The sequence below is a fragment of the Crotalus tigris genome, unplaced genomic scaffold, assembly GCF_016545835.1.
Source record: "Crotalus tigris isolate CLP2741 ecotype Arizona unplaced genomic scaffold, ASM1654583v1 scf7180000019953.484404808:943566, whole genome shotgun sequence".
Classification (NCBI taxonomy): Eukaryota; Metazoa; Chordata; class Lepidosauria; order Squamata; family Viperidae; genus Crotalus; species Crotalus tigris.
Window position 1 is genome coordinate 711,063 of NW_024097788.1, and position 15,112 is coordinate 726,174.

At 41.5% G+C, this 15,112-nt stretch overlaps 1 protein-coding gene across 1 annotated transcript; it reads right to left on the minus strand.

Annotated features, from left to right (window-relative positions):
* Positions 1–2,416: 2,416 nt before the first annotated feature.
* CCN3 (cellular communication network factor 3) lies at positions 2,417–14,849 on the minus strand. The gene is made up of 5 exons (XM_039365085.1): positions 14,623–14,849; positions 14,329–14,542; positions 12,215–12,463; positions 6,487–6,695; positions 2,417–3,202 (listed from the first exon to the last, which is right to left on the minus strand). The coding sequence occupies exons 1-5, from the start codon at positions 14,761–14,763 to the stop codon at positions 2,930–2,932; spliced, it is 1,086 nt and encodes a 361-aa protein (XP_039221019.1). The 5' UTR covers positions 14,764–14,849; the 3' UTR covers positions 2,417–2,929.
* Positions 14,850–15,112: the final 263 nt, after the last annotated feature.

Consider the following 15,112-nt stretch of genomic DNA (forward strand, 5'->3'; position numbering starts at 1 on the left):
TCTCATCTCAGAGAGAGCGCTAGCAAGCAGATGATTTCAAAAAAATATAATCCTTCTATCCACTAACCATCCAGTCCAAAATGAAAAAGCTTCTTAGATGAGAAGCGAAATGTCTTCCACAAGAAAAAAACATAGCCCAGTTGCCTTTTGAAAAAGCATCTTTGAGACAACCACGGCCTGGATGAGTGAGAATCTCCATAGACAGGTCTGACCCTACTTTTCAAATCTGGGTAAGATCTGTCAGGTGCTGCCATCTGCTGAGATAAAGGAGACTTCCCAGCTATAAATGCTAGCATGGATTAGATCAGGGGTAGGCAACCTTGGCTCTTTTGTGACTCGTGGACTTCAACTCCCAGAATTCCTGAGTCAGCATGGCTCAGCATAGAAACCTCTCTGTTTCCCCTCAGCATGGCTGGCTCAGGAATTCTGGGAGTTGAAGTCCACGAGTCATAAACGAGCCAAAGTTGCCTACGCCTGGATTAGATGAAATGGCTCATAATGACTCAAGAACTAGTGGGAAAGATGCCAAAGCTCAAAATACCACCCAAGACTCATTAAAAATGGACCTTTCCTTTTGTGATTAAAAGGAAAATTATTCAACATTCGGCAAGTAATCATGTTAAATTGATTCTTTATGGAGTTTCTGATCAGGCTCTGCCTGCTTCTTTATTTTGGCTCAGTCCATTTGGTGTACGATTAAAGGATGTCACTTAAAGGACAAGGATTATGCAGCAGGCACATATTTGTTAAAGGTCTTTGGTCCAATTTCTCCCTGCCTTTCCTTGATTGTCTCTAGATCAAGGATTAGCAACAAAGCAGGTACATCACCAGTAGATGGCAGTCACTCTCCTCCAAAATAAAAAAAGCAAAATTTGTGTACATACAGTACATACATACAGTTTTCAAAAATATGCTATTTTTCATCTAAATATGAAATTGTGGGATTTGGCTGCATATAACTCGCAGGATTTGGAACATTTTAAATTTTTTTGCAAGGTTGCATAATCACACTTGCCACTATCAGAAAAGTTTGTAGACCATTAGGCAGAATATACTGATTTAATAACACAATTACAGGATTCATTCCTAACTTTATTTGCATCATACAATCCAAAATAAAATATTGTCTCAACCTGTTTTATCGTGCAAGAATGGTGGAACTTTCTCCTGCTGGTTGCTTTATATCTTATGTCGAGAGATTTTCTTTAGTAATACCAACATTCACCCGGGGAGTGGGGGAGGGGTATGTATGCTTTCTATTTACATTTGCTGTTTCTATAAAGCACAGGCTTTTTTGAGTTATTTATGGTGTTTGCTTTCTTTCTTAGCACAAAAGCCAGCTGGTCTGTGATATACTGTACACAAATTGAATACTAAGTCTGACTGTAGAAAATTGAGTGTTGACATTCCAAAACAAGCGAAATATCTTGGATGGGGTCTATAAAATTTAAACTTCCAATGACCTCATGGTGGTCTCCATATTTACAGCTCTATCTTTATATTTGTACAAGGCAAGGTCAGTATGTTGTCTCTGTAGTGTCTTTAAAAGATGTATAATTCAGTGCAGTATTTAAAGAAAACTTAGAACCAAAGTGCTGGAAGGACTTTGTAGAACTTCTAGTCCAATCTCATGCCCAAGGCAGGAGACCTTACACCATACTGGACAAATAGATGTCCAATCCTTTTTTGAAAACCTCCAGTGATGGAGCACCTCAACTCTGGGAGGCAAGCTGTTCCATTTGTTAATTGCTTTCACTGCCAGGAAATTTCTCCTTAATTCCAGGTAGGATCTCTTTTTAATGGACTTCCACCCATTACTTCTTGTCCTGCTCTCAGGTGCTTTGGAGAATAAGTTAACTTCTTCTCTGTAACTACCCCATAAATACTGGAAGAATTTAACTAATCAGGATAGTTAAAGTCCTCCATTACTACAGTGGTGTGTTTGCTGCACAGTGTCACTAATTATTTCCTCTGCTTGATGTGACCTATAGTATACACATATATCAATGGCATTTCTTTTTTCCTTTAATATTCACCCAAACAAATTCAAGAGGGCTTTCATCCTGGGCATTATGTATTGCTGTTGAGCAATTTATATCCCTCTAGAGAAAAAATATTGGTGAATTCTGAGCAGGAATTAAATAAATGTATAGGATTACCCACCACAGGCCTTAAAGTCTACAAGTGGTGATAAAATCATTCCCAGTTGCTGAAGACATGTCCCCCAACAGGGATGTTGCCATATTTGTGCATTTGGGGGGGGGGGGGAAGTCCACGCATCTGTAGGCACCAGGTTGGGGAGGCCACCTTTGGGACCATTTGCCCAAATCAAGACTTAGCATCTGCTGGAGCCAAGATGAGACAAAAGAAGAAAACACAAACTTCAGGAAAAGATTGGCAAAAGAAGGGACAAAAATAGAGAAGAATATTTTAATTTGTGGAAGAAAAACGAGGAAAGGATTTTGCACTCAGTAGGAATTGTTTTTGTGGCTGACACAAATAACACTTTTCTTGCTGGTAGAGAGGATTTCAACTCTTGATGTGCCCATTCCTCACTGTAATAAATATCAAGACAGTAAATCATACTAGAGTACAAGCATCTTGCTCATCAAGTTCAAACAATTGCTCCAGGAAAACAACGCAGAAATGTGTCTTACGTCAAACTATCACAGGTGGCCAAGAAAGAAGAAGCTGCTAAGAGATAAAAGTTCTATGCACCCCAAGTGACAATATTTTAATGGCGCAACAACATTTGAAGCAAGCAGGGTTTCAAAAGAAATTCCACAGGAACTGAAATGCCTTATCTAGAAATCAAATGATAGACAGGATCGGGAATCAAAGCATCTGATCCTTCCTCCCTCCCCCAAAAGAGAAGATACATGTTACTAAAGCATCAGAAGACCAGTCTGGTGATTTCTGAATGGCTCATTCAACTGAGCTTTCGAACAAAAGCGTTGCTATTCTGAGGACAGTTCTTGTGACACACACAACTAGTAATGGACATCAGAGGATGCTGGATAGTGTTGCCTTGAGGACAACGGAATTCCACCTGGATTGTTTTTGTCGTGTGTGGAGTGCAGCATCGTCCATCGTTGCAGATGCCACAGTAACGGGGTTTATACATATGGATGCTGGTGCAGTTCTGGTACTTCAGATGGACAGCTGTGGGAGGCTTTATGGTTCGGAGACATTTTTTCCCCTTCTACGAGAAACCGCAGAACATGAATTAGATGGACAACCACATTCAAGTTAATGCAACATAGCCATGATACATTAGGATGGAACGGGCAGCATTTCAATGGCTGGAGGTCACTTGTAATGCTTTTTGGGATGTGATGAAAATCTGAGTGTGTGGGCAAGGATGTAAAATAAAAGATCTATGCAGAAAAGTTTTGCATAGAAAACCTTCCCCTTGGGCAAGTCTGGCAATTTCTTATATTGAAACTGCAGAAAAAGGTGAGGAATTAGTGGAAAACATCCCTTTTCTTATGTACATGTTTCTTTCTTTTTTTACAAATAGGTGCCTACAGGCTGTAAATCGTGAGTTAAGATGAACCTTATTTCTTATGCTTCACTTTAAGGAAGAGGTTCTCAACCTGTGGGTCGGGACCCCATTTGGGGTCGAACGACCATTTCACGGGGGTCGCCAAACAACGCAGTCCACCATTTTTTTCCCCTTTTCCTTAGCTGTGCTACTCCCTTTTATTCTATTGGCTTTTGAAAGCCAATAGAATAGACTCTCTTGAATAGAGTCTAATTCTATTGGCTTTCAAAAGCCAATAGGAATTGTCCAGGCTGTCTCTGCCCTGCTGAGCCCGCCAAAAGTCCCATTCTGCAAACGGTGCTGCAAGTTGTCTGCAGCGAAGGCGAGCTGTCTGGAAGTTTCCACCCCTCCCTGCTGAGCAACTACTAAAAATGTAAGTAAAAGAGGGCCAGGGGTGGGAGGCCGGTGGGCGCAGGGAGGGTTGCTGGCACGCATGGGGCCCGGCGGGTGCCTTACCTCCCTTGGGCTGGGCCAGCTGGTGGCCCAGCTGGTGGTCGGCCTGCGCCGTCTCTGCCACTTGCCAGTTACGCTTTGGCCAGCGCAGGGGACGGCACCACGCATGCGCTGCGCTCCCAGGCAGGGAAAGTCCTCGACTTATGACTGGTTGGATAATCCTCGACTTACGACCGGTTGGGTAGTCCTCGACTTACGACAGGTTGGGGGTCGCGACATTAAAAAGGTTGAGAACCACTGCTTTAAGGTATCACCATAGCATGTTTGTCTCAAATTGCTTTTCATGATATCAACATAGCATGGTCTAAGATCCTTGATCACAAGGCTAGCCACTTGGTGTAGGGAGTTAGTCAGGCATATTTGATAGAGAAGACTTTGGAGCTTGCACAAAAACTTTTTCTGAATTTTGCAAAAATGTTGCAAAATCATCTTTCAAGTGAATCCCCAAGCAGAGGCTTCACATAGCCCTAGCAATTTTCATATGCTTTCTAACCTCAAAAAGGATAGGTCTCAGATCCAGGAAGCCCAGAGAAACACTTGGTTTAAATTTCAAAACTGGCAGGATTAGATGATGGCGACAGGATAAAAAAAACTACTTAATTTTGCCTGTTACATAGAAATATGCAAAACAGAGATGCTCATCATGGCAACCATGGTTATTGCAAGGAAAACAGGCAGCTTTCTTTGAGCCTGTCAACATTTAACTTTGGGGCACTACGTTCCTCTCTCTGGGGCAAAAACAACAACAACACACAACTCCAACTGTTCTGCCATAAAAGGGAATAAATGTTCATTAGTGCCCCAAACATCTCTTCCTTTCTTAGAGAAAACATTCCCAGAGTACATTAGGAAGTCTGAACATAAAGTTTGACACGGCTCAAAATCTTGAAAATATCCTTGGAGGCAGATCCCAACTATTAACCACATTAGCATATTATTTGTTAAAGAAACATGGAAACTTTGGGTATAGGTGGATTCAACTCTCTAAACTGAAAGTTAAAAGATGGCCATATTATTTTATGGTTTGCACTTCCAGTAGTACATCTATTGCTACTTCAGTGTCAAGAGCAAATTTAATGAAAAGAAGGACAAGGGGTAACATGTTAGCAGTGTTCCAGTATCTAAGGGGCTGCCACAAATAAGAGGGGTCAACCTATTCTCCAAAGTACCTGAAGGCAGGACAAGAAGCAATGGAGGGAAACTAATCAAACTAATCAATCAACCTAGAACTAAGGAGAAATTTCCTGAGAGTGAGAATAATTAGACAGTGGAACGGCTTGTCTCCAGAAGTTGTTGGTGCTCCATCACTGGAGGTTTTTAAGAAGAGACTGGACAACCATTTATTTGAAATGGTATAGGATTTCCTGGTTGAGCAGGGGGTTGGACTAGAAGACCTCCAAGATCCCTTCCAACTCTGTTATTCTATTATTCCATCTAAGAGACTGCCTAGATGGCCTTCTTTGGCCATCTAGTAGCACTCTAAGTTACTATTTGGACCCCGCTGTTACTGATGGTAGCACCTACATAAAGCCATATTAGATGGCTGCCAAAGAGATTGGTCACAAGCATAAATTCTCATAAGGCTATTTTGTACTGGGCTCTCGCTAAGTGAATCTTGCTCAGCTTGTATTTTCTGGATTTACTGGGACTGCAATTCTCATAATTCCTCTCATAATTCAAAAAATCCCAGGAACTGCATCCGTTATTTCATTGCACTCTTTTAAAACCCTTCTGAGACTCTGGATTAAGGCTCTGGATTGAGGTGGTGGGATGCAGTTCCTGAGATTTTTTAAGTATTATGTTAACTAGGAATTATGAGAATTGCAGTCTTTGCTAGTCTGCTGATAAGTTCATGCAGCATCAGATTCCATATTGCACTCATAATATATGTGAGTTCTGGCTAAAGGAATGCTCTTTGTTGTCCACATTGAATCAGTTTTGAATAGAATTAGAGAATTAACAAATGGCTTGAGATCATAGTCCATCTTTTGAGACATTGGCTAGTTCTGCAACAGCCCCAATGCTTTCATTACACTTGTGTTTAATGTGTGATGGAAGACTATCAAAACCTATACTGTCACAATGAAAACTCTATTTCGGAAACCATTTCTGGAAATAAATGCATACTATATGACCTGCTGGATCAGGCTGAGATACATCTAGTCCATGAGTCTCCAAACATGGCAACTTTAGACTTGTGGACTTCAACTCCAAGAATTCTTCAGCCAGCCATGTTATGTGAGAAATTCTGGGAGTTGAAGTCCACAAGTCTGAAAGTTTGGAAACCCCTGATCTAGTCCACCATGGTATTTCCCACAGTGGCCCAACCCAAGACACCCAGGACTCTCACAAGTAGATTGGAAGAAATAACTGAAATAAAGAACTTGACAACCAACTCAACCTTTATCTCCAAGCCAAGATTCTATGTGCTCTTCTCTTTCAAATTAGTATAGGTTACCACTATCATGTGAATGAATTGCAAGCCATACCTTATCAGGTAGTGGACTCTTTTCACAGGGGCGCACTTCACACAGCCTCATCTCTTTCACCATCTCACACATGGGGTTCTTGTTGGTGACTCTGGTGGAGGCTCCCATGCCGCAGCTGGTAGAACATGCACTCCATTCCGTTGTCTGCTCAATGCAGTTAGAACTTGAGTCAGAACCTTCAGCCCCCAAGGTAGCTTCCTGTCTGAATCCTGAAGGCAAAATTACCACAATGAATTGCTCAGTTGCCCACACAATAAAAGATTAAGATATTAGCCCCAAACTGGAAAGGATAAACTTGGCTATCAGTGCATGGCTCAAATCGTGTCCTGCAGGCTACTAAAGACTTTTTTTAAATGACCTTGTAATCCCTTTGATTGGGGTGGAGTTGGGATGACTGAATGGAGCTGAGTGTTTACAGGCTGGATACCCTTCCTGACACCTATGCGGAGTTCAGAGCAGATATTTTCTCTTCGCGCTCTAATAGAGAAACATCTGTTGCTGCCTAGGATTGAACACTCAATCTCCTGTGTGGAGGCTACTAAAGAATGTAAACTGTTGCCAAAAAAACTCCAAACAAATTCAGCCACACCAAGAAACCTGTTACACTGGTCCTACTGCACATTCATTGCATTATAGTTTCAGTCTATTTCTGGCTCTTATTTAATCTGCTGTTGCTTATAAAGTTCTAGGTTATCTAAAATGCCATCTGCTTCCACATGGCCCAGTCCATAACTACTATATGCAGGTACTCCTTGACTTATGACAACAGTTGGGAACAGAACTTCCATCACTAAGCAATGTGTGGTCATTAAGCGTGTCATGCCCAAGGCTATGACCTTTTTGCCATTGTTAAGCAAATCCAGTCTTCCCCTCAACTGATTTTGTCAGAAGCTCCCATGGAAGTTTGCAAATGGTGATCATGTGGCTCCAGGATGCTGCAACTGTCACAGCTATGTGCTGGTTGTCAGAGGCTAAATTTTGAGCGTGTACATGCTGCAACAGTTGTAATTGTGAAGGCCAGTCATAAGTCACTTTTTCAGTGCGGTTGTAACTTCAAACAGCCCCTGAACAAATAGTCCTAAGTTGAGAACTACCAGTAATTCACCATCAAAAGACATTAGACGGATGAAGGTTATGAAATAAGAATTTACTGCAGAGAAATTAATTTGATGTTGAATCTGATAACAGCTGCCAGGTTATTAGTAGGGCAATACTGGAAGAAGGATTGCTTGCCTACTATAGAAGAATGGACGCTTAAAGTGTCAAATTTAGCAGAAATGGCTAAGATTTCTGCTTACTTGAAGGATCACTCACAAGAAAGATACATTTCGGTTTGGAGAAGATGGATAAATTATATTCAGAATAAATATGGGACTAAAAAGTTTCATTTAGCCTATGAGTGAATTTTAGAGTATTATTATGATATTATTATTATTTTTAGTATTAGTATTATTTAACAATTTGGAGATTGTATTGTTCAATAATTAGGATATCAACTTGTTTAAGTTTTGTTATTATTATGTTTATTTTCAATTTGTTTATATTTAAGTTAAAGGGGAGTTAAAGCGCATTATGGACTTGGTTATTTATATAGTTGGTTAATGTTAGTTAGATTATGATTATCATATTTGTAACCCTGTACTCAGCTCTGGGAAGTGGGGAGGGAGAGGGGGGGTTTAGGGGGTTGATTTTGGTTTATATTGTAATTTTTATAAAACTTTTTAATAAAAAAAAGAATTTACTGCAGAGAAAAATCTAGCTAGGGAAATAGAAACATTACATTTAGTTCCCAGCTGTTATGTTATTCCTCTTCTGAAGATTCATTGATGTAAGGATTGACAACTAATTTTTCTTTCTCAAGGTATTCATTGTCTTCTTTTTTGTACACCACATTGATTTAATATTTGTTTGGTATGCTGCCTTGGGTAGCTTATGATCAAGAGGAAGTCTATAAATATTTTCCTATGAGTAAACTAATTTTCAAAAATGATTTTCAAAAATATAGATATGTATTTTGTAAGATAGCAAAGATCACCTTGACTGTGAGGCCCCAAATCTACATCCAAGAGAGATTTGTAGTCAGTCAATCTAATACAGACACTGAGGTTTGAAGGGCTGCATTTCTCTAACAGGCTAAACTTAATTTTATATACAGATAGTCCTCGAATTATGACCACAGTGGATCCCAAAATTTCTATTGCTCAGCCAGACAGTTGTGAAGAGAATTTTGCCCCATTTTATGACCTTTTTTACCACAGCTGTTAAGTGAATCACTGCAATTATTAAGTTAGTAACACCGTTTTTAAGTGAATCTGGTTTCCCCATTGACTTTGCTTGTCAGAAGGTGGCAAAAGAGGATCCCATTTGACCCCGGGACACTGCAACCGTCATAACTATGAGTCAATTGCTACACATCTGAATTTTGACCGCATGACCGTGGGGGATGCTGCAACAAGTGTGAAAAATGGCCATAAGTCACATTTTTCAGTGCCGTTGTAACTTCAAATGGTCAGTAAATGAACTGTTGTAATTCGAGGACTACCTGTATAACATTTGCAACTTACCAAATGTTGCAGCAATTTATAATTAATACCAGCAATTAAAGAAAAAAATCGAAAATAATAAAAGCACCCATGAAAACATCATGTAAAATATACAGGACAAAATAAGCAGGAATCTAAGAAGATAAAAGCAGCAATTAAAATTCATAGCAGTATTGTTATTCAAAGTTTTCATCTTAAGGAAGGCCTTATGTGGTAGAATGCAACAGCTAGACCAGGGGTAGCAACCTTGGCTCTTTTATGACTCGTGGACTTCAACTCCCAGAATTCCTGAGCCAGCCATGCTGAGGGGAAAGAGAGAGGTTTCCAAGCTGAGCCATGCTGGCTCAGGAATTCTGGGAGTTGAAGTCCACAAGTCATAAAAGAGCCAAGGTTGCCAATCCCTGAGCTAGACTGTTCCTGGTCACTGTTTTCTTAGCTAGGAAAATAAATATTTTTAGATTTTAGGGCTATGACTGGACTTCAAAGATTTGAGCACCGTTCTCAGAGTCCCTTCAAAATCGATCACTAAATTGCAATTTTTCAATCCACAGAAAGAGAAATTTGGGGGGAAGCGACTACGCTGAACATAACTCTAAAACAATTCTCAATTACATTTCAATCCAATGATTGACCCCATTCATTATTCAGCTGTGGCCCAAGGCTTGTCCCTCCAGGATCCACAGATTCACTGTGCTGGTTTTCAAGTTTCTACTCACAACCTGAAGAATTAAAAACTTGAAGTACCTTCAAGGCACCACTTTTCATGGTCCATATCTTCTGTTCGTTCAATGTAATTGTTAAAAGATACCCAGTAACCTTAAGATCAGACTTTCTCAGTGGGGTTCTCTGGAATTCTAAGGTTCTACAAAAGGTTGCTCGGGAGACATTTTGACTGAAAAAAAGAAATCTTTGTAAACTTTGCTTGCCAAAATGGTGGGAATTTTGATGCACGATGACTAAGTCGCCAGCCTACTGTTTTGCTGTTGCTGTAAACATTGTAAAACATGGATTGTGTAGGCTTGAAGAGAATCGTATGGTGGAGCTTTTATGCATTTTTTTTTTTGCAATTTTTATGCAGGAGTTCACTGGTGGTCACAGTAATTGAAAACACCCCACAAGATATTCACAGTATAAAATTAGTGAAATCTCCCTCCCTATGAATTGCATACATGAAGGCATGACATAATATCCCCCTTCCTTAAGAGCTTAATGGAAGGTGGACAGCATATAATATTCTGACACAATGTCTCCCATGCTTATAAATTACCTTTGTGATTGAGCATCTTGATGCTATTCAATGTTTTATGCCAATAAAGGAGAATACAGGTAATCCGTGAATTGACACAAGCCAACTGACAAAAAGGGCCCTGCAGGTTGTGTGAAGGTAGTTATTAGCCCTGAACTGCGCTGTGTTAAACACAGGTAATCCTCCACAGTTCATTTAGTGACCAATGTTACAACGGCACTGAAAAAAGTGACTTATGACCATTTTTCACACTTAACAACTATTGCAGCATCTCCATGGTCACATGATTTATATTCAGATGCTTGACAACTGACTCACATTTATGACGGTTGCAGTGTCCCGGGGTCATGTGATCACCTTTAGCAACTCTTCTGACAAAGCAAAGTTAATGGGGAAACCAGATTCACTTAACAACTACATTACTAACTTAAGAACTGCAGCGATTCACTTAACAAATGTGGTGAGAAAAGTCGTAAAATGGGGCAAAACTCACTTAACGTTTTTCACTTAGCAACATAGATTTTGGACTCAATTGTAGTTTTTTTTAGGGAGATTTCAGAAGTGATTTGCCATTACCTTTTTTCTAGGGCTGAGAGGGAGGGACTGGCCCCTAATCATCCAGATGATTTCATACTTACGGTGACATGGTCTCCCAGTTTTTAGCCTAGTGCCCTAATCACTACACCAAACTAGCTCTAATTCCAATTCCTTATTACAGGACATTGGAGGGGAGAAGAAAGCTTTTAAGTTAAGGCTTCCCACAATACTAGAGGTTTTTAACAGTATTACGCTGTATTTAACATGAACCTTATGCTATAAGATTTAAACTTGAAGTTTATGAGTGGCAGAATCTGGTGGCATGGAACCAAAAATGAATAGTGGTCTTGGATGACTAATTCTGCATGGCTTTTAAGCATTATATTTAACCTTAGGGCCATCTTAAGGATTGAACGTTTGATTTAAGGTTGTTTTGCCACACTGAGAAGGAAGCCAACATAAGCAAGATTTTTTTCAGTCTCCCATACCATCATAGTGCGTTTTCCAATACAGTCCAGAGAGGCACAACCGTTTTAAGGCTGAAGGCCTTACTTGGTCCTTGAGTAACGTGCCAGGAAGTATACTCTAAAAATAATTTAAGGCCAGGACAAAGAAATGTGAGTTAGCAGAAGGAAAGAAAAACACTTAATGTGATTGGGCATTAAATGCAAGTAATAGGGAACAATGTCCTTTTCAATTAACTTAAAAAAATACAGATAGTCCTTGACTTACAATTACAACTGAGCCCAAAATTTCTATTGCTAAGTGAGTTTTGCCCTATTTTACGATCTTTCTTGCCGCAGTTCTTAAGTGAACCATTGCAGTTGTTATATTAGTAACACAGTTGTTAAGTGAATCTGGCTTCCCCATCGACTTTGCCAGTCGTAAGGTCGCAAAAGGGGATCCCATGACCCCAGGACACTTTAACTGTCATAAATATAAGCCAGTTGCCAAATGTCTGAATTATGATCACTTGACTATGGGGATGCTGCACTGGTCATGTGAAAAACGGTCATAAGTCACTTTTTTCCATTGCTGTTGTAATTTCAAATGGTCACTAAATAAACTGTTGTAAAAGTAGAAGACTACCTGTAATTAGAAAGAAATTTTGAAGGGCTCCTAAGGGCTTCCACACCCATTCTACTCTTTTAGATCAACTTCCTGCAAGGAATTAAGCTCTCCTACTCTTAATTTTTTGGATGAAAAAAAGGAGATGGGCAATACATGAAACAAAATCAAATGCACCGAGACAGAAGCGTATGTTCTTATCTGCCATAAATTCCCAAGAATTGGCCCCCTCCGTGACCGTCATTGATAAATGGTAATTGATCCTGAAGAGTCACAAGAGCACAGTAGATGCTTCCGAAGAAGCAAAGGGACCACTCTAAGGCCTTTTACACACCTGCCATTGCAAAGTCTTCAGCATCATCTTTTTTAGGGTCACATGACCATTGTTCACAGCATTCCTTGGGAACTTCAACTTTTCTTGGGAAGGGGCATTCAGGACCGGGAAGCAACAAATCAACATTGCAGAGGGGCACACAGCTGATCTGTCCATCCCTGCAGGTACAGTGGTATTTACAGTTGGGCTGGAAGGTCTCACCGCTTCGATAAATAATCCCATCAAAAACACAGTTGTCTCCTTCAAGGTCTGAAGCAGAAGAGAGAAAAAAAATCAAGCTTTGTGTGAATCTAGCTTGTTGGAATACTCAGGTCATATCTATACCAACAGCAAGGATGAAAACCAATATGAAGAAGATCTTTCTGCTCTCCTGCAATAACAAATTCTAAAATAGCATGTGAATACCATTATCACATGTTCATTTTTAGAAAAAAAAAATATGGCAGGGGTTTTAGACTAATGCTGTACTGACACTCTAGAATTAAACTAGGTTCTTAGTGACATCACTATATTCATAAAGATAAGAGTTTCCCTCATGCCAACTACATTTAATTTAAATTCAGGGTAAATATAAATGATGTCAAATCAAAAGTAGCTTTTGGGCTAAGTCAACTAATAGGTTATGCAGAAATATCTTTAAGGAATATGTTGATTAAATCTAGCAAAAAGATCAAGCCAGCTTCAAGCTGAATTCAATTCTTAGTGACTTTATGCACATCCATAAAACTTTCTTGGTATCATGGGGTCATTGCCTTCTTGATTGTTATTTGGATTTTTCAATCTGCCCCAGAATTCACTGAGAGTCTCCCATCCAAAGGGTAACCAGACCTTGCCCTACTTAACAACTCTGCCCTGTCAAACTGCTTTATGTGGTTATTTTTTTTTAAAAGTCAGAATCACCTAATTAGGCAAGATAGCATAAGCAACCATCCACCAAAACACAGAACAACCCAAGATAAAATGGCTAAATTCTACTGAATTAACTCACATTTATAGCCAAACCAAAATGTGGTTTAATTCAAATTCACGGTATACCATTAACATGAATGCATATAGTTTTTCTCTGCTGTTACATTAAAAATTACAATGGGGAGGTGCAGAAACTGAGAATTTCAGTTCAGCCAAGAACCATCTATCCTAGTTACAAGTCTTTCAAGCAGCAGTAGCTGCTATGGCAGCGTTTCTCACCTTGGCAAACTGACAGGTGCCTGGACTTCAATTTCCAAAATTCTCAATGCTGACTGGGGACTTCTGGGAGTTGGAGTTCAAACACCTTAAAGCTGCCAAGATTGAGAAACAGTGAAGAAGAACAAGCCACATTTTGTCTTTAAGGAATGGGGATCACAGGTGGCATAAGCATAAGGAGTGGGGAAGCTCCAGTGCTTCCTTGGGTAATCTTGTGGATCTCAGACTCCTTTTCGCCCAAACTGGGCCCCTTCCTTCTATTTCTTCCTTCTTATTTTATTTCCCAAGTCATTTGGAGGATGTCTATGGTGATTCTCAGTCATCCAGGTCATGGTTGTCCCAAAGGTGCTTTTTCAAAAGGCAACTGGACTTTCTTGTTTTTCTTTGAAGACATTTTGCTTCTCATCCAAGAAGCTTCTTCAGCTCTGACTGGATGATGGGGAATGGGAGGATTTATATTCCTTGCTGGTCATTTGCATTCTTTTAGAGAGTCATTGAGGCCGCTTGGAGGTTTGTGTCATCAGGGTCACCTGAGCGGTGCAACTGGGTGTGGAGCCTTCTTGGAACTGCTGAGCAAAGGTGGCTCCACACCCATTTGCACTACTCAGGTGACCCTGAGGACACAGACAAATGTCCAAATGGCCTCAACAACTCTCTTAAAGAATGCAAATGACCAGCTGTCTGCAAGGAGTACAAATCCTTCCATTCCCCACCATCCAGTCAGAGCTGAATGAGCTTGGATGAGAAGCAACTTCTTAAAAAAAAAAAGTTGCCTCTTGAAAAAGCATCTCTGGGACAGTCGTGTAGAGAAGCCCATCTATGAACGTGACCCAGTTCCTCTCCATCCTGACAGCGCCTCGGGGTAGGAGCGACAGGAAAATCCCGCCCAAGAGGCCTAAAGTGCCTGCGGGAAAGCGCCATTGATTTACCCCTACAGACGCCGAGGCCGGCCTCCCTTCCTGCCTCGCGGTCGCAAAACAGGCCGGCGCTCTCATCGCAGGGCGTCGCTTCGGAGCAGTTCTCCCCGCGCTGCCGGGCGCAGGTCAGACAACAGGAGCAGCCGTCCAACACCGGCGGCACGCCGGGCGTGCAGGCGGGCGGTTCGGTGGGGCACTCGCACGGCAGGCGGCACCGGGCGCGGACCTGCAAAGAGCAAAAGCGAGAGGCGGCGTCAGCCGAGCCCCCTTTCCCCAGCCGCGCCGCTCCGACGCGCAAAGGCAAACCTCGGCCAGGCTCCACGGGAGGAGTAGAAGGAGGAAGAAGGGGAGGAGGAGGAAGGTGCTCGGCGCCTGGGACCCGGAGAGGCAGCCCAGCCGCATCTTGGGCAGGCGCTCCCGCCCAGAATCGTCCCGCGCTTTCCCCATCGGGCTGGATGCGCCTCGCCAAGCGCACACCGGCCCCCAGGAGCTCGTTTATACCCGGCGCCTCCACGGTTCGCCTCCGCCGATGGGAGGCGCAGCGGACGTAGCGGAGCCAATCGCAGCTCGCGGTGTCGTATTCAGCGCCGGGCTTGACAGGCGGTGGCGAAGGAAGTTGTTTGGAGTAATCCCCAAGGGGCTTTTTCGCGAGGCAACTGGACTTTCTTGTTTTTCTTTGAAGAATTTTCTTCTTCAGAGCTGAAGAAGCTCCTTGGGTGAGAAGCGAAACGTCTTCAAAGAAAAACAAGAAAGTCCAGTTGCCTCGCGAAAAAAAAAGCACCTTTGGGGCAACCAT